At 40.0% G+C, this 20,174-nt stretch overlaps 1 protein-coding gene across 2 annotated transcripts in view; it reads left to right on the top strand.

Moving 5' to 3' along the window:
* Positions 1-20,174, top strand: part of lama5 (laminin, alpha 5) — a 103,951-nt gene that overhangs the window by 31,650 nt on the left and 52,127 nt on the right. For both annotated transcript variants that reach the window (XM_028010891.1, XM_028010890.1), the window contains exons 4-21: positions 3,469-3,587; positions 4,527-4,697; positions 4,798-4,895; positions 9,514-9,629; positions 10,642-10,760; positions 10,847-10,937; positions 11,035-11,169; positions 11,252-11,317; positions 13,641-13,781; positions 14,770-14,907; positions 15,483-15,617; positions 17,127-17,261; positions 17,968-18,105; positions 18,309-18,361; positions 18,925-19,024; positions 19,098-19,150; positions 19,884-19,989; positions 20,066-20,165. In XM_028010891.1, the coding sequence (XP_027866692.1) occupies positions 3,469-3,587; positions 4,527-4,697; positions 4,798-4,895; positions 9,514-9,629; positions 10,642-10,760; positions 10,847-10,937; positions 11,035-11,169; positions 11,252-11,317; positions 13,641-13,781; positions 14,770-14,907; positions 15,483-15,617; positions 17,127-17,261; positions 17,968-18,105; positions 18,309-18,361; positions 18,925-19,024; positions 19,098-19,150; positions 19,884-19,989; positions 20,066-20,165 (2,014 nt within the window). The remainder of the gene's footprint in view (positions 1-3,468; positions 3,588-4,526; positions 4,698-4,797; positions 4,896-9,513; positions 9,630-10,641; positions 10,761-10,846; positions 10,938-11,034; positions 11,170-11,251; positions 11,318-13,640; positions 13,782-14,769; positions 14,908-15,482; positions 15,618-17,126; positions 17,262-17,967; positions 18,106-18,308; positions 18,362-18,924; positions 19,025-19,097; positions 19,151-19,883; positions 19,990-20,065; positions 20,166-20,174) is intronic.

Here is a 20,174-nt window from a genome sequence, read left to right as displayed (position 1 = left end):
TGAATGTTTGTTCCAGCTTTGTGGTGCATAGAAACTGGATGCTGTTTGGTTCTGGTTCTGGGGATGCAGAGCAGACCAGAATCAGAACCGGTCTGGAAGGTTGATGCAGCAACAGTTGTTGATTGATGTACAAACTAACAGCAGTATTTCAAAGTCTATTCTCTGAGTGTAGGGACTTTAGAATGAGGGTTGCAGTAGCAAATGCGACTAAAGATAAACACATGGATGAATTTCTCTTTGAAATGTTCTTCAGGCGATAGAAGGCCAACTTTGTAACCGTCTTTATGTGACTCTAAAGGTTCAGGTTTGTCACTACACCCACCCATGTCAGGGGAAGGCAGTAGCTACAACTCTAATCCATAGTTAACAGGACGTCTGAGGTCAGGGGTCATCTGGGTGGGGGGGTATGTTAACTGATTAGCGGCTGCTGGTGGAGGTGAGCTGCAGGGGATTCCAGGAATGTTTGGCAACAGGTCACAGCTTGGAGTTTATCTGATTAAAGGAGGAGGCGGCATCTGAGGAGATGAGAGGTTCTGTTGGACCTCTGCTGCCACATTTTAGCGTCGTCGGGAAAAGGCTCAGCTTGACTTTAACGTGAAACTGACCCCCCAAATCAACTTTATTTTCTGATGATTAACTGTCTTAGTGGGTTATTTATGGTTCTGTATTCATGTTTCTGTGTGAATTTTGAAATTTGTGTAAATTTGTTTCGTTCTGCATTATTTTGCTTAAATTTATCTCAGTGCTGCTCTCTTTGGGTTGAAAAGTGGTACTGCAGTTGACTTCTCCTATTGGTTACAATGGTTCAGCTTTACGTCGTCACACAGCCAAGCATTGATCAATAGCATTCCGTTTAACTTAATTATCCCAAATAATTTCCTTCAAGAGTCCAAAAATAATCTGTATGTGTAATCTGTGTAATTTGGAAGCACTTTTGGCCCTTTTCTTAGTTAGTGTTTTTTTTATTATTATTATTATTATTATTATTATTATTATTATTATTAAATGCACACAATTATGTAGCATTTTTGTATTTGATAAAAATAATAAACTAAAACATGCCAGAAACAATTTTATTGAGACTGTTGTTGCGCAACACCCCCCCCCCCCTCCTTTCTGTCTCTACTCTCTCACTCTCGTACTTCCTCTTCTGAGAGGGGAGATGTGCTACCAGCTCTCCGTCTAACGGGTCCGTTGAGTTTCCTAAATCTGCTGGGATTTACCCTGTCCAGAACTGAAGTAAACTCTGTTTAAGCTGGTTTCGAGAAACGATTCGCCTGGTTATCTGACGGCCTACATCCAGGTGTCCCACCCTTCTTCCCCCTGTGAATTAGCCAGACTGAGCAGCCTACAGCCAACTAGTTTCACAGAGCACACCTGTTAACGGTCGCTCGTTCTCTATTTTACAACTTGCATTTGTTATTGAACCAGGTAGGTTTTAGTGACTCGGGCGAGTCCCAAGAATGATGTTTTACATTTGGGCTACCAGCAACCTAAAAACATTTTCCACCTCTTCCTCTCCAGAATCAAACATCACAGCTATTTTACAACCATCAAAGAACTTTAAGGTGACTCATTAACTGAATGTCCACAACATCTTTAGATTTTCTTTATGCTAAATATTTTATTAGTAAGGCATTTTTGCAAGTGTCAGTACAGCTTAATTCAGTAGCAGAAATAATCAAATAAGTAAAATCAATCATCTAGTCTATCTTTCCCTACTGCTGATACTGAGAACTAAAAAAGGGAACCTTTGAGAGAGACGGACGGAGTTTGGCGTTTCGAACCCCAGACCTGGCTTGATGATGAAGAAGGTGTTGCAGCAGGAGGAAGATGTTGATCAATGAAGGCCAGGATCTCCGCAGGTCCGATGAACTTCTTCTCCGCATGGATGGTGAGGTCACACAGGACTTGGTGCTGGCAGGAAAAAAGGCACCAGTTCTTCTTCCTTGTCTTTGTCTTCATCTTTGTCTTTGGGGTCAGAACCCAGCCGATGAGAGAAGTGCGATTCGAAGCCACAGATTGTGGGCCAGACGGGTTGGTCTCCATGTGCAGGACAGTCTCCGGCTCTGTGGCCCCGGCTCTTCTTCAGCTGCAGAGTTCTTTGTCCATCTCGATCTTGGCTCGAAGCTGCCCGGAGGATCCAACGAACGGTTCCTCTTTTGCACCCACCTTATATAGGGTTCATCTGTCTGCTTAGACAGATGATCTCATATCCGTCACTGTCTTAAGAGACATCATGTCATGATGTCTGTGCCAATGTCTCAGGGCTGCTCAACCTCCTGTTTCCATATAAGGTGCTGATCATCTCTGCTCTCCTGTTAGTTCCCCTTTTTCCCTTCCTGTCACCTTTCACCTACCATCTACCTCCAACATATCAGTGATGTTTAATTGCAGTTTTACAACCTTTTACACCATTTCAAGTTTAATGTCAAAATCACATTTATATCACATTTATTTTCTTTAGCTTCTCTGATTTAGCATTCATTTATAATTTTATAACTATAACTTATTAATTATATTTATTATAATCTTAATGTGAGTTATTACAGATGTTTTTCTGAAAAGAAACCAAGAATAATACATGATTCTAATTATTTACTACTAAAGTTACAGTTACTTGTTTTTCTTGTAGTTCTCACAAATATAAGTGTAAGTATTATTACAAGTAAACCAATATTAATATAAGTATTTTACTTTGAATCTTATCCAATTACTAATAATGTTTAGATTTCATTCTTTAAAACTTTCATGCTTTAAAATAGTCTCAGCTATTTTTATAAATCTGCAGGCTGGAAACTTCCTCTTTTTCCAGGAAACCTGCTTTTCCTGTTTAATGACTCTTTCTGACTGACTATGATTTCTTATGATTAGATAGAAAAAAGTAGAATTAAAGCAAAGTTTGCATGAGACAAAAACAACACACACAACCAGATTTATTTTATTGACACTTAAGTCTACTGTTGGGCCCTGATGTCACTTGAGTGATTCATTTTAAAGATAACTTTATTTATTATTACTGTTAAACTAAAATCTCCAGCATGGGGAAGTGGGATGAGCTCGAATTTTCTTGACAAGACCAAATAAAAGTTTATTTTTGTTTTTTTTTTCTTAGTTTTTTTTTTTTTATAAGCAAAACAAGTGTCAGGCATACATTACACAACCGAGTTTTAGATCAAAACAGATTTATGACCCAGTCAAAGCCAAGACTTAATTTCAACCTAGAATTTGTAACTGGATCTGAAAAGTGATGACATGGTTTCTCCGGCTCGTTGGGTAAATTAGCGTTAGCCTCCAGGTTGTAAAACTCAGAGCTGCTTGTTACTCTGAACAAACTGAAGTCATAACATTTAAAATATTTTTATCACTCTGCTTTTTATTTGTCTTCAGGCTGTAAACCTGGTGGGGGATCCATAAATGTTTGCAAACATTCTGTGATTTCGTTCGTTGCCTTTGTGTGTTTTGCAGCGTCTAAGAGGGACTGCATCGAACGCTTTGGACAGAGAACCATCGAGAGGATCAACAACGACAACGACATCATCTGCACCACGGAGTACTCACGAATAGTCCCGCTGGAAAACGGAGAGGTGATCCAACATGTGCAGGAAATACTTAGTAACAGACAGAGTTGTTTAAAATGTTGAGTTTATGCTAATTTTGTTATTTTAAAGGGGAGCTACTAGGCAAAATTCACATTTTATTTGGGTTTCTGCTGCTCATAAAAATGTTTTTTGGCAAAAAGTTAATGTTTTTGGTGTCTTGAATACTACCTGGAATATAATGTCACAAATCAGCAAGAACAGCTCGTTACCTAGCAACCCCAGCGGCATTCCACCCGTTACCTAGCAACCCCAGCAGAGTTCCGTCGTGTTTGGTCAGGTGGTTTTATCACTGTATAAAAAGCAGCACCAGAAACTGGTTTTGTTGCTTATCTTCTTTCCAGAAGATAAGCCACAAGACACATGTTTTGATGTCTTGCCTTTCAGAAACCACTTGTTGTTTTCTTGTTAGTTGTGCAGGAGGCTTCACTTCTGCTTTTCGGTTGTGTAATTGCGCATCAGTTTGTAGCCTTTTTCACTTGCAAGTGTAAACGTTGATTTGGGGGGGCGTTGCCAGCAGCAACTTGTTTGGATTTAAAGTGACAAGAGGCCCTAAAACAAAATAGGCAAACTGAGCAGACTAAAAACTGATTATCTAAGAATGATTTTGTGCAAAAAATTTAATTAGCATGTATTGTGTTGTAAATAGAGCTATCCTAACCTGTATCAGGAAGAAAAATAAGTTACCTTTAATGTTTACTATTTTTCCTAATGCAAAAGTAAGAATTTGTATTCCAGTTCTTATTTTTTTACACAAGTTATTCTAAATATCACCAAAACTTAAAGAAATAGATATGATGAACCACTTTACATGCGAGTAAAAACAATCATTGGTACAAAAATCTTTCATTTTATAGAATTTCTACATTTGGAATTTTTTTTGTCTTCATTTGTCACTTGATAACTTTGGCGCCCCCCCAACATCAGATTGTGGTGTCCCTGGTGAACGGCCGGCCCGGGGCCATGAATTTCTCCTATTCGCCAGTGCTGAGGGATTTCACCAAGGCCACCAACATCCGGCTCCGCTTCCTGAGGACGAACACGCTGCTGGGTCACCTGATGGGCAAGGCGCTGCGCGACCCCACCGTGACCCGCAGGGTGAGGCCCCGCCGAGTGGGGCAGTTAGAACAGGGTTGGAGGGGTTTTATTAATAAAACAAGCAGCTGATAACTCCCTGTGTGCTGCTGATTTCTTGCAGTACTACTACAGTATCAAAGACATCAGCATCGGAGGAAGGTGTGTGTGTAATGGACACGCCGAGGCCTGCAACGCCAACGACCCCAGTGACCCTTACAAGTAAGAATCTGATTTCTCAAACCAGTAGGTTTTATTTATCAGGAATTACATCTGACACTCTGGGAACTTTAGTTTAGCAGGCCTGAATGTTAATTCATGGCAGAAAAGTTAAATAGATTGACATTTTGGTATTTGAAGGAGTTTAAAGACCTTCTTCTCTGTAAACAACATGGCCGCCTTGCTTCGTTTGCATTGTTGCATTGGAATGAATGAAACTGAAGGAGAAATGTTAATACATGAGAGAAAAACTGATGTCTCATCAGGCTTGTAGGAACCAGCCACCTTAAATAAACTGATACTGGGACTCAATTCAAACTTTTCATTTTAATCGCCGCTCAGTACAGTCAGACCCTCCTGCCCCCAAAAAAACAGCAAAAAATATTTTTTATGCGGTTAGTCTATGGAATCAACATAAGCTGCTTTACTAAATGAAAAACATTAAAAATCAAAACCACTACTGGTGGGACCCGATTAAAACTGATATAACCAAGTATTACAGGATCTGAAATTAAAAGAAAACATATTTCAACAAAATAAGCTTCAGTTTCAATTCAAAAACACTTTTTGCTTCCACGTTATTGAAAAAAAGACATACGAGCTCAACGAGGTTAATATTTATTATTTTCTTCAGGTTATTTAAGAACTCCTGATAGAAATATGGGCTGTGAGCGCTGACCTTAGCGTTAGCATCTCTGCTGCTGGTACATTTAGCTTTGAGATGCTGTTTTACGCTTGAATAGCTTCACTGATAGGCTAACTCCATTTAATACAATAGTCTGTTCAGATAAGATCGTTTCTTGTAGTAGAAATTAACAAGAAGTGGATTTGTTGTTCATCTTTGTTGTTAGCGGTTGTGGCTTGTGCGTCAAATTTACAGACGTACCAGAAACATGAAACAAAAGTTCTGGCCGGAACCTTTGTGTAGTTAGTTAATCAAAATTAATGAGTTAAAGTCCAAACTAATAAATCAGGGTTTTCTGAATCAGGGTAATTTATTTTTCACTTTTTGTCAAGCAGAGTGGTGGATGTATGATGATATGGGCCCGTTTTGCAGCAAACCATGAACTGTTGTGAGCTGAAAAGTTGCAGAGTGAAACAGGAAACTTGACCTAGGTTGAGTGTTGAACATTGATTTTATAGAGGTAAAAAGAAATGAGAATGAAGATGTTGCAGTGGCCTAGTCAAAGTCCAAATTTCGCCTTTACAGAGCGTTTAAATAAGCAGAGACATGTTGGAAGGCAGATTGAATTCAATAAGGTCATGAAACAGGTAAAGACGTTTCTACTAACAGAATGTTTTTTAATTTTGACGTAAGTAAATAGTAAAGCAGTTTTACATCTGAAAAGTTGAAACTTGTTGAAACAGCGCCTGCTGCCATCCCACATGGACTCAAATGAATAAATCTGGCTTTAATCACTCTGAAAGGTGGAATCTTTGTGTGTGTTTTTCCTTAATTGAGAAAAAAATCTTATTAAAATGTTTGACTGACGTTGTCACTGTGGCACAAAGAGAGTTACCGGTTTGAAACCTTCAGGCTACGAATCTGATGGGAATCATTTGGTCTCGCTCTGGTTCAGCTCCGTCTGGCTGATACAAACCTGCAGACTTGTGATGAAATGAGTTCTGGAAGCTGTTACTGCATGTCAGCTTGCCGGTGAAAGACGGTTAATTTTCAGGGGGATTCTTCAGATCAAACCGAGGAGTTTAATTATCAGAGATGAGGTGCTGCCAGACGTCTTTGAGTTACAGTAGATGTTAGTCGACATGTTTGTAATGTTTTACATCACAAAGTTTTCACAATTCCTGAACGTTTTCACATTTTGTCACGTTTGAAGCAGAAGCTTCAGTGTGTTTTGATTGTATAAACCAACGTGGTTGTAATTATGAAGTAAAAGGAAAATCAATGTTTTTTAAAACACTTTTAAAAAGAAAAATCACCCAGAAGCATTTATTTTGAGCCCACTTTACTCTGATACCTGTTAATAAAACCCAAAACTCCAGCTTTGTGAAATTAAGGATATTTTCACAGCTGAAAGTTTGATTGGGGACCAAAACTGCAACATTTCTGTGTCAAAAAACCAAATGCTTTTTAAAAAAACCTGTTCCCCTCCTCGCCTGTGGGGGCGCTGCACCAAGAACTTCTGAAGGAAACACTGAGCGCAACCAAATGAAAACAAAAATGGATTTTAGCAGCTGTTTGATTTCTTTTTTGTCTTTGGCTAAAGACCACAAATAATTTCTCCCACTAGCACTAGGCTAGCTCATTTGTTTTGGTTGCATATACCCAGAATTCCCTGTGCTGTAGTCCACTTCCTGCTTTTGGAGCGGTCTCCAGTCTGCTTGATGTTCACATACATTCAAACCAAACCAGAGTTCACTTCAACCAAACCAAGACCGAGGTTTGTTAGCAAATCAGAGAGCGTATAGAATAAAAGCACGCCACACTTTTCAGATCATACAAACCGAGTAGCTAGTTTTAACCAGACAGAAATTGTTTTTATTTCTTTTAAAATGTATTTAATTCTTCTAATGGACACAAAAAGACTAAAAGTAAGTCAGAGGAATATTTTGAATTTTTTTTTTTTTACTGTATTCAGACATTCAGGCAAGAAATGAACTTAGTTTATGATCACAGCCTGAATGAAGCGCGTTTCTGTCCAGGCAGGATGGAGCTTGTTTTAACGCATGGAGCACATGTGTGGAAATAAGTGGCTGAGGGAAACCTTTCATTACCTTAACAGCATGTTGGTAAAGAACTGTTGTGAATATAAACTACAGGGTTTATTTTCTCACTAGTCAGTCTCAGGTGCTGCAGAAGAGCCATTATTACTCAGTCAAATCTGTCTGCTTGTTTCCCGTCTGCGTTTTTTTTCTTTTTTTTTTCTTCATGTACAAACGTGCAGCTCTGCTTCACACTTTCTGCTCTTCCTGCACTCAGCCATGCATGTGTGAAGACCCACACTTGCTCAGGCTTGATGGAAGCCTCTGCAGACGGTCTTCTGGTGCAGAGTGAGATGGATGGGGTCTCAGATCGCTCTGGAGGAGAAGAGAGGACAGAGACGGATAACAAGCTAACATGATAAACTGTTGGGCATCCTGGAGATAATGTTTAAATCTGCTTTGACTGTTAGATTAAAGGAAAAATGTTGTGAAAGGAGCTCTGAACACAATGCACAGACGTGTTATCAGCATAAACATGCATGCAGACCTGCAGGAGGTGCAGACAGTTACTATTTACATCTGATTTTCTAACTCAGATCACTTTCAGATGCAGACATCCATCACAGGAATGGAGTTACACTCAATTCATTTCAAAAATACTTTTTTGATCCCAAACATGAATTAAATGTTGTTGTAACTCGTTAAGATTTTCCTGCCTCGTTCACTCACAGTTCATGGGTTCTGACCCAGAAACAAACCGATCTTGTGTTTAAAGTGAAGTCATGCGTCTGCTTTCTAAATGAAACTTAAACAGTTATCACGGCCAGCAGAGGAAATATGATGATGTAACTGCAGTGGTATTCTAGTATTTTAAACATTTGGAGAACCAGAACGGGCATTTGGGTCTGTGGACACACAGCAGCCTGGCAGGTGTTTGACTGACGGAAACCCAGAACGAGGAATTCAGATAAATCTCTCCTGACTTCGTGTTGGGTTTGAAGATTTGTTCAGAGAAGGAATGAGAGGAGTTGATCTTTAGGCTTCATTTCAGCTCCTCGTTAGTCTCAGGCTGTGATTTAAGATGGTAAATGAAACAAATGTCTGTTAGAGGCTGAGGGAGCCTCATCTGCAGGAAGGTTTAACATTCACTGAGGAAAAGTAGATGGAGGGAAAATGTGACACAAATCTGGTGGGTTTTGCCCAAACGTAACTCATTTCTATTTAGTTTTGCCCGAAGGCGAATTGTATCAATTTTGTTACTAAATTTACAACATTTATTTTTATTCTAGGCAATTGTATCAGATTTTATTTGTCACCTACAAAATTTCACAATGGTGTCTCCACATTTAGCAGTAACCAGGAAGCTGCTTGTCATGTGATTAAAGGAGCGTAATTTGATTGGCTGAAAGCCGATCAACTTGATCTAGACTAGAGTCTGTAGCTTGAGCTCAGGTCACCACATTTGCAGACAAATATTTACAAATGAAATTTTGGAGATTAATTTTGCCAGTAAATTTTTTTAAATCAGAATTTTTTTGTGGGCAGTTAAAAAAATTCACCTGCAAAAAGTGTTGAAAATTCACTATTTATAAAAGTCTGATTCTAATCAGGTCAGTCTGGAATAAAGTTCATAGTTGGGTGATAAAAATCTGATATTTTTTCTCTTTCCTCTTCATCCCACGTCCCGCTCTGTCCTGCCTGGACTTTAGTTCTTGGTTAAGAGACTCAGAGTAATAAAAAAAGTCTTTCTGTCTCTTTCCCTGCTGTGTTTTGACAGCGGGGTCACTGACTGACCCGATTAGAGGGCGAAGGAAACAGGGAAGCTGCTGGGCTGAGCTGCTCATCAGCTTCCTGTTTCTACAGGAAACGTTAAACATCAGTACCTTCTTTACCCTAACAGGGAAACCTGAGAGTTTATCGTTTTTCTCCTAATCTTGTTCGTTTCGTCGGTTCCCAGGTTACAGTGCGACTGTCAGCACAACACCTGCGGCGTTTCCTGTGACCACTGTTGCCCCGGGTACAACCAGTTACCGTGGAAACCTGCGACAACCTACAGCGCTAATGATTGCGAACGTGAGTGGGGCCCGACATGGTGCACACACACACACACACACACACACACACACACACACACAGAGAATGAGTGATCCCTGAAGCCTGCACTGGAATGTGTTTCATGTGTTGGTTCAACAGAATGAGTTGGCTGTAATTTAATGACGCTCAGCAGAAACAGGTTGGGGAGGGGAACCACATTTGGATGTGTTTTCAGTTGTTCTGGTTACATTTATATTAATTTATAATGCATCATTTTTTTCCTCCTGTGAATAATAAAAATTGGACACAAGACAAGTTTGGAGAAAAATGAAAGTGTTAAATACAGATACCTTAAAATGTGAATAAACTCAACACACTCTTCTCTAGTCACATAAATTTCTTTAGAGATTCATTTATTTAGACATTTAGATCACCTATTTTTGTTTTAGGTTTACTGAACTAAACCATAACTGTGTTTTCAGTTTGACAGTTTGAATTTGGTGCTATTGACATTTTAGCTGCATTTATATCTGGAAGTCAAACTGCAGTTATATTTAGAAAGTTCACTAAAGCTCAGCACGATAATGGTTTAACAGAGTTACGTCTAAAGGGCAACGTTTGCAAATCTTTTCACTTTTAAAGAAGATTTTTTATCTAATGTTGAGTTTCTGACGTCCTTGTGGTTTAGAATTGTTTTGGTTGCAGTTCAGACTTTGTTCAGTTTCATCAAACTGGTTTAAATAAAAACTCCAATGTTTACTGACAGATTAAAGAATTAATCGGATTAAATTTGATTACTGAAAATAAGCTTGGTTTACATGTAAATTTGTCAGTTTATTCTTTATTATCCTGTATATTTGGGCATAATCATGGTATTATGTAGATTTATCCACACCTACCATTTCCCCAGTATTTATTTGGTATTAGAGGTTGGTTTCATTGGTTTATTTGGTTTCATTGGTTTATTTGGTTTATTTGGTTTATTTGGTTTCATTGGTTTATTTGATTTCATTGGTTTATTTGGTTTAATTGGTTTTATTGGTTCTTTCAGCCTGTAACTGTCACCGCCACTCCTTCGATTGTTACTACGATCCCGAGGTCGACCGGCGGAGAGCCAGCCTCGACGTCCACGGACACCACAGAGGAGGAGGAGTCTGCCTCAACTGCCAGGTACCTCAGATTCCTGCATTGGGGCATTATTACATTCAATGATGGAGCATTAATGGTGTAAACCGTCTGGAAACTTTCTCTGACAGCATCACACCACCGGAGTCAACTGTGAGCGTTGCATCCCCACCTACTATCGGTCGCCTGACCATCCCATCGACTCCCCTCTGGCTTGTCTGCGTGAGTCTACCTGCTGCCCGATCAGTTTCCCGCAGCTCAGGGCATCATCTTTGTCCTGACTGTCCTCCATTTCTCTCTTTTTTTTATTGGCCTCCAGCCTGTAACTGCCAGTCAGAGTTCACGGACGGTACCTGCGAGGATCTGACCGGACGTTGCTTCTGCAAATCAAACTACGCCGGGGAGAACTGTGACTCCTGCGCCAGCGGCTTTATCAATTTTCCGCAGTGTTACCGTGAGTTGGAGCAGAAACATTCCTGAAATGTTGCAGATTTTCATGGATACAATATTTAAATGAAACTCTTTCTGTTCACTAGCCATCCCTACAGATCCCACAAACACCGACAACAACGGTGAGGCGAAACCAGCTGGAGAGATCATCAGTAAGTCTTCTCTTCACTCAAACACTGAAATAAGACATTAGATATCTAAATTAGAATAGATATCTATTCTAATTTATCAACAGATTATTGCTCTTAAAGACAAAACCATGTCACTTTTCCTGATGTGATGGTTAAAAACTTCACTTCTCCAGTTTTGGTCAGAACCTGAACCTGAGTGTGCAGTAGGATGGATTTGAGCACATATTCAATGCAAGCAAACAATAATTTGTATTGTGTGTATTTTAAATCTTACAAGCCAAAGATTTGCTTGGTTAGATATGCTAACCATAAAGTTAGCATCTTCCTTCCTTTTTTGTTAGCTGTGCTAACCAGACATACCAGACGCATGAATTCTAAACTTAGTTATATAGTAAGCGTATATCTATGCTAACCAGGACGTTAGCATAGATATAAAATTATAAACTAAGCTTTTATCTATGCTAATTTATTTCTTGTTCAATTATGCACAAACTGAAGAGGACATAGATCAGGCATGTCCAAAGTCCGGCCCGGGGGCCAATCACGGCCCGCGGTCAGATTTCATACGGCCCGCAGCTTCGGTCTTATAATGTATTATTTATGGCCCGCCTGCACTGTGAAACAGAATAAATAAATCATAAAACTTGAAACTGTAATTCCTCCTTTCACCAAATGGTGGCAGCACCACTTTAATACTATCAGTCTGCCTCCGTGCAGCGAACCGCTCTCCGTTCATTTCTGCCATGGCCACTGCAAAGAAAACAAGTTGACAGTGAGGGCCGCCGCTTTCAAGAGAGATGGGAATTATAATACTTCTTCACTGAAAATCAAGGCAATTGTGCTTGTCTAATTTGTGAGACGGTTGCCTTGTTTAAGGATTTCAACGTAAAAGGACACTACCAGACTAAACATGCTAACACATACAACAAGCTAACAGGAAGTGACCGTGCTGAAAAACTGACGCAGCTCCAAGTTGCACTGGCATCACAACAGCGATTCTTCACGCGGGCCTGTGAGTCAAAAGAAAATACCACCAAAGCAGCTACGATGTTAATGTTAATAGCTAAACATGGCAAATCTTTTACTGAAGATACATTTATCAAAGACTGTGTTATGAAAATGGTGGAGAACATTTTGCCCTGAGAAGAAGCAAGAATTTGAGAAAAATGTTTGCCTGGCAGTAACAGTGTGGCACTGAGAGTTGAGGACATGAAACTGAGTGTTTTGAACGGTAACGTCTGTCACTATCAGCAGTGAAAAGCCAAAAGAACATTTATGGCACTTAATTTTATTAAACTCTTAAGTAAGATTTGGTTATTACTGTTGATGTTATGAACCTGTAGATGTGATACAAACTATTACTTTCTGAAAGATATAGTAAATGACGAGCAAAATTCACTTGTTTTAAGATTTAATAATAACAGACAACTTTGCATTACTTATAACTCCTGTTTAAAATGTTCTTGAGGCAAAGATATTTTTAAACTCATGTAAATTTAAGGTATTTCATACAGTTTGTTCAATGTTATCTGACTCTCCAGATATGAAAGAAAGGCAGAATTTGGGTTTTTAGAGTTGTTCTCATTTGCCTGAGTGGCTTATATTTGGTTATTTTTTTTGTCATTTGAAAAATAAAGATAATTGTGACAATGAAAATTGTTTTATAACAGTGTGTGAAACTTTTGTAGTTAAAAAATGTCCGAACAAACTATTGGCCCCCGGGCATCTTCACTTTATCAAATCTGGCACTCTTTGCAAAAAGTTTGGACACCCCTGACATAGATGTTGTAGCTAATTATTGTTTAAGTTTTAATGTTAGACAAAGAACAATTAAGATGAATTATGATGAAAAGTTTTGAAATTTTGACTGTTTTTTTAAGTGTATCCAAATATCTGTTTTTTTTGGAAAAAGTAAATATCATTGTCCTCACAACTTACTTTTTAATTAAAAACGTTTTTAAAACCCCTTAAAGAAGAGCAGGGTAAATAGTTTTTACAGTGCTCTGTACTGAGGTGGTTGTGATGGATTTTGTCAGATTAGTTTGAGGATTACATTGTAATCACGCGACTGAAACCTGAAACAAAATGAGGTTTCAGCTCTTTGTGTTTTGGAAACAGTAGCAAACGTCTGACCTTGACTCCTTGTGAATTATTCTGTGTCTACCTCAGATATTTGAGGGAGTGTTGGGAAAACTCTGGTGTGAACAGAAAGTAGCTTAGAGGAGATAAGTGGGTCTAAAAACTCCGATCACCTGCAATCTGTTGGCTCTGTTGGGTCTTTTTCCAACATTTTCTACAGTTTTCCTCTGTTTTTCATATTAGTGTGATTGTGTTTTCCATGCAGACTGTGAATGCAGCGCGGCAGGGACAGTGGATAACTCGTGCAGGCCCGACCCTCGGACCCGGACCTGCGTCTGTAAACCCGGGTTCAGCGGGGATCACTGCGACGCCTGCGCTCCGGGTTTCTACGGCCTCAACTGTCAGGGTGAGAGACGAGCAACGCTCCTTCATTTATCCAGACTGATCTGTCCAAACATGGCGGACAGGAACACCAAACATGGCGGACAGGAAGTTCATATTTTAGATCTTAGATTTTCAGGATTTATCCCGAAGAATCTGGAATTAAAGAATTTTTCAGTCCCTCCTCTCTTCCTTCACCTCATCCATACAATGAAGCTTCATTCTTTCTGTCTGTCATCCATCCATTCTTCTTCTTTCCGTGCCTTCTCCTTCTCTTCGGGCCTGCCGGCAGGCCGGACCGGGGCGTAGCGAAGCGGAGGACCGCCCATGGCCGGCCGGCAGGCCGAAGCGGACAGGAAGGGAACGGCCGGCGGCTTTCGGAGAAGGAGGAAGGAGGGGGGCCAGGAAGGCGGAAGGAGGGCGGACGGAGGAAGGAAGGAGGAGGCCGCGGAGGCGCCGGGGGGCGGACGGCGGGCGAAAGGCGGGGGGGAGGAAGGACGGCAAGAAGGAGGGTAGCAGCGAAGGGGAAGAGGCCGGAAGGGTGAGGGGGGGGGTCCGGAGGGAGGAGGAAGGATTCCGGAAGTGAGGGCTTTCCTTCTTCTTCTTTACTTCTTCCTCTTTTCCTTCTTCTTTCCTTCCTCTTCCTCTTCCTTTCTTTCCTTCCTTTTTTTCCTTCTTTCCTTCCTTCCTTTCTTTCTTCCTTCTTTCCTTCCTTCCTTCCTTCTTTCCTTCCTTCCTTCCTTCCTTCCTTCCTTCCTTTCCATCCATCCAGACCAAACTGAAGTTAAAGTTCAGTTTGGTCAAATTACTTTCAGGATATTAAAATCATAATGATTCATTTATTTTTATCTCATAGATCTGTTAATAAATATCAGATTCTGTTTGTCGGTTCTGATGTTCTGTGGTCTGGTTCTGTTCTCCTGTCTGGTCCGGTTCTGTTCTGTTGTCCGGTTCTGTTATCCGGTTCTGTTTCTGCCGCCTCTCTCTCAGTCTGTGTTTGTGTTTCCGAGCAGCCTGCCAGTGTTCGGGTCCTGGCTGCCTGGACGGGTCATGTGACCTGGTGACTGGTCATGGAATGTGCCGGAGCGGTTTCCATGGTTACCATTGTGACCAGTGCGCGCCTGGTTACTTCAACTACCCCCTCTGCCAACGTGGGTCGCCTCCTCCTCTCGGGACCTTTGTGCTTTTTTTTTGACTCTGAATGTTGCCCGACTCAAATTTTCACTCATTAGTTGATTACATAAAAATAAATCTATTTTATTTATTTTAAAAAATAATTAGTAATTCAGCTCTTGTTCTCTTAATTTCTGTTACATTTACCCTAAAATTTCCAACCTTGTCTAACTGAGTAAATGAAAAGACTGATAAGGTCAAACAAAATCAAAAACTTCATCACTGTTATGTTTTTATTTTTGGATGTTGTTTGTGTGTCAGATTTAGAGGCGTACCAGAAACACACAAACACAAAGGTTCCGCCTCTGAGTCTATATGATCATTTAATCAAAATGAATGTGTTAAAGTCACAGCCTTGGCTTAAAGTAAATTAAATGTCATTATTTATTTTCTTAAGTTGGACAAATGCATTGAAATATTATAAATCAACATAACATTCAGTGAAGATATTTTAAAAATGCATACATTTTGGACTACCTCCTTTTCTTCTGCCCATTCGGCCACTGCAGCATCTTTAGTTGGACGCTCCCTGACCTCTGACCTCTCTCTGCAGTGTGCGGTTGCAGCACAGTCGGCTCTCTCCCTGAGCGCTGCGACGCGTCGGGTCGCTGCCTCTGCAGGCCAGAGTTTCAGGGTCCGCGCTGCGAACAGTGCAGATCTGGGTTCCACTCCTTCCCCAACTGTCAAGGTAACCAGCCTCAGACCGGACCCAATCTATCTGTTCTGGTTCTACCGCACATATGGAAGCACTTCATCTGAGGCTAGACTTTATGGAGTGGCACAGTGCTTCATAAAGAACAGGTTTTTTTGTTAGAGTAGGTGGGAAAAACGAAAAGGGAAATGTGAAAATATGAGACAGGTCTAGTTCAAGGGTTATGAAAAACAAAATTGCGGCTCCCAGAGTTTGCTTACTCAACTGCTGAAACCAGAAGGTTTTTAATAAATGAGCCATAAAGGGAAAGAAGTCAGCTTTTTTAACACATCAACTACAGGACGGGATTCAGCAACAATAACTTCAGTTAAAGTGGAGAATCTGACAGCAAGGTCAGATTCATTTTGGGACTTTGTTGATTAATTTTCAAAATAAAAGTTAAAATATCTTTATACATTGTGCCTAATATGTGATTAATTCAATTAAAAAGGTACTTTTTGTTTTACGATATATTTACAGAGTTGATAAAATATGCGGTCAGATAATCATCAATTATCTCCACACACAATCAACACTCAAGATGTAAAATAAAATCAAATAAAATTCAGCTAAACAGAAAAAAAGTACAAATGCATAAAGAAAACTTTGTGTATTAATATACAGATAAAACAGTTTCAATCATTCAACTCTAAAGCCTAAATAAAGTATCACTCTCTTATTAAAAAATATTAGATGTATGATGTATGGCTGCTCAGTGGCGCAGTTGGTAGCACTGTTGCCTTGCAGCAAGAAGGTCCTGGGTTCGATTCCCGGCCGGGGTCTTTCTGCATGGAGTTTGCATGTTCTCCCTGTGCATGCGTGGGTTCTCTCCGGGTACTCCGGCTTCCTCCCACAGTCCAAAAACATGACTGTTAGGTTAATTGGTCTATCTAAATTCTCCCTAGGTGTGAGTGTGTGTGTGCATGGTTGTTTGTCCTGTATGTCTTTGTGTTGCCCTGCGACAGACTGGCGACCTGTCCAGGGTGAACCCCGCCTCCCGCCCGGAACGTAGCTGGAGATAGGCACCGGCAACCCTCCCGACCCCATTAGGGACAAGGGTGAACAGAAAATGGATGGATGGATGGATGGATGGATAGATGTATGAATTAATGTTAATGTTAGTCTTATTACATGTTTTTCTTTTATTTTGTTCCATTCCACTCATTCATTTCAACTTTGTTACTTTCCAAAAATGAATAACAATATTAATAGTATATGTTATTTATAGGCATCTTTCTTGACACCTCTGGACAAAATACAGAAAATAAATTAAAAGATACATGAAAATAATAAAACCAATTGAATGGGAAGAGCAGAGGGCAGCAGATAGAAAAGGCAGTTTTAAAATGTTTTATGAATCTCAAAGGAAAGTTACATTTTGTCATAACTCATCATTCAAATATCTTCAGATTGAATTTTGGCACCTTTTGACCTCCCTAATAAAACAGTCTAATATAAATGTTTGTTTCTTTGTATTGAAGTTTAAATATTTTTTCTTTTTCCCAGAATGCTCCTGTGATCCTCGCACCTCATTCGGTACCAGCTGCACCGTGTCGGGTATCTGCCACTGCCGACCCAATTATGGCGGCGCGTCATGTGACCAGTGTTCCCCCGGTTACTATGGCTACCCGAGCTGCACGCGTAAGTCAGAAAAACTCAACCTAAAATCAAACAACTTTATTGTAGATCTGCGATGGCGTGTTTGGGCCACTGTACTGTAGATGGAAAAAAAGAGAAAATTTCTGCCAGAAACTCAGATATTTTCTGATTAATCTCAGAAATTTTTGACATTTGAAATTCTGAAATTTCCCCTTTTTTGTAGAAAATGTTTGACATTAATGTTAAAATTGCAACATTTTGACATTAACCTTATCATGACTCAGAGTTTATAAGTTTGATCCTTTTTAGATTTTGCGTGTTTGTTGTATTAAAAGAAAATCATCTAATTTTTAGTTCCTTTTAGACGCCATTGAATAACAGGATTTGGGCCAATTCTTCAAAAATCTTTTTATATTTAGTGAACTTTAGGAGGGAATAGAAGCTAATGTAAATGCAGCAAAGTTGTCTTTTCAGTAAAAGTCTCTGGATAGATTTGGTTTTTGTTAAGTCTTGGTTATGAAAAGAAGAATATTTAAATTTTCCTGTGTAAGAAGACAATATTAGTCATTTTTACCATGATTACAAATTATAAGTTTCCATCTGCATCTATACGGGCAAAATTTGGATCCTTTCTGAATTGCAGTTGAGGGCCGCACAAAATTAGTTTGAGGGTCACAAATGGCCCCCGGACCTCATTTTGGACACCGCTGATTGAAAGCATGATGTGACTGTGTGTTTCCGTCTGCAGCCTGCCAGTGTTCCCCCGCCGGGTCGCGGTTCTCCACCTGCGACCAGCAGACGGGGCGCTGCGCCTGCCTGCCCGGCGTGGGCGGCCTGCGGTGCGACAGCTGCGCACACGGCTCCTACGGCTTCCCCGACTGCCAAGGTAATAAAACGGAAAAAATAATTACCGCCTGCAACCCGACAACAAACATCTTACTACTGGAGGTGGAAATATTACAGTACAAAAGCGGATCTGTTATGCTAAATTTCACAATTTACTTGTTTTTGTACTGCAGTTTGAATTGGAGCCTTACATAAATTATAACATGTCAAAACTGTGCTCCCTGTTTTCTTTGCTCCTGCCAGCTGGTACCTGCCACCCAGCCGGATCCGTTCAGTACGTTGTGCTGCCACCTGTTGTAAGTCCTGCTTGCTTTTTTTCTCATGCTTTCCAAAGCTTTACATTTTTAACAGTTTTAATTTAAAGCTGCAGTCTGTAACTTTAAGAGGAATATGGTTTTTACATTTTTGTTAAAAGTGTCACCGTATCATGTTTATGAGACGGATAAACACCTCCTCCCTGAGCTGCTTCTGCTGTCTGAAGAAATGAACCAAAAACAGCCAATCAGAGCCAGAAGGAGGGGCTTAGCGCTGTCAATCAAACTCATGTACTCGCTGCTGTGTTAATGGCGGAGAAACAACTTACCATTACAGAAAAAAACACTTTATCCGCCGATATAGGTAGCTATGCTAACAAGCCTTAGCATTCACGACAGGCTATGCAAGATTGTGATTGGCAGCGCTAAGACCCGCCCCAGGCTCTGACTGGTTGTTCCTAGTTAGCACTGGGATAAGACAGAGTAGCTAAATTTTTTTCACCGACTGTCACAACATGATGACAGCCTCGGCAAATATGGAAAAACAATATGTATTATAATCGTTAGATACTGCAGCTTTAATAGACTCTAATTGGTGCCTGCAGGGTGAGTGTGAGTGCCGGCTTCATGTGGAGGGCCCGGCGTGTGACAGATGTAAACCTCTGTACTGGAATCTCTCCCCTGATGCCGCTGATGGATGCTCCAGTAGGAAATCTCACTTTCCTCATTTCTACGGATGCAGACCGTAGATCTAACAGCTGTCTGGTTTCTCCTGCAGACTGTGAGTGTAACATCGCTGGGACGCTGAGTGGGGTTGCAGAATGTGTACAGGTGAAATAAACATTTCTTACTCCTCTGAAAGCATCTCTACACCAGCTGGAGAAGCTGATAGCTGTGAAGTATAAGTCTAGCTCATCTTTCAAACACGTTATAAATCATTATAACTATTTATTATGCATTTATTAAGTGTGAGAAGGAGACAAAATCAACTGGTTTCTTACTAAATAGTGAACCAACTCTGTTCACTTATATATATTTTATCTGGAGTTGAGCATTTCAGACGACTTTGTAAGAACAATAAACATTCGTAGACCATTTTTATCATCTAGTCTTCTTCTCTCCCTTAATTAATGCATAATACAAGTTATTAATGAGTAATAAAGTGTTTGTACATGAATTTCTAACATTAATTATTTCTTAGGCAAAACTTTCACTTATATCAAGACATTTTCACAATCTGCCTGTGGAACTAGAACTTTTTCATCAATATTAAGTAATTATTTACTTAAAACAAGCTACTGGATCTTACTGAAAAGTTTCTTAGAAGTAAATTTTGTCTTATTTTAAGTGTAACAAAATATTTGCAGTAGAAACCAGACCAAAAATACTTGGTGAAATTGTATGTTTTTCCAATTAATTTTAAATAATATCGTCAATAACATAAATTTCCTCTGGAAGATTTTACTTCCTGATGAGACGGATGTAAGAAATAGTTCATGTCTTTGGCATATATTTATGTTTTTTTCCATTTTGTGTATATTTACTGTATTTTTGTGTTTGGCAGGAAACTGGAGAGTGTCACTGTAAGCCCGGCGTCTGCAGTGGAACATGCTCCACTTGCAAACAGGGTTTCTACAACCTGCAGACTCACAGTTACTTCGGCTGCCAGGGTGAGTGACACCTGATGGATTTAAATGTCTGTTCTTCTACATTAGCTGGTCGCTAATGTGCATTGGTGTTTTCCAGGTTGCCAGTGTGACATCGGAGGCTCAGTGGGTCAGTTTTGTGGCCAACAAAACGGTCAGTGTGACTGCAGACCCAACGTGGAGGGACCAAGGTGTAACCAGTGAGTCTA

Source organism: Xiphophorus couchianus, chromosome 24 (assembly GCF_001444195.1).
Source record: "Xiphophorus couchianus chromosome 24, X_couchianus-1.0, whole genome shotgun sequence".
NCBI classification, from domain to species: Eukaryota; Metazoa; Chordata; class Actinopteri; order Cyprinodontiformes; family Poeciliidae; genus Xiphophorus; species Xiphophorus couchianus.
The sequence above is the reverse complement of the archived record's forward strand: the minus strand, read 5'-3'. Positions and strand labels throughout refer to the sequence as shown.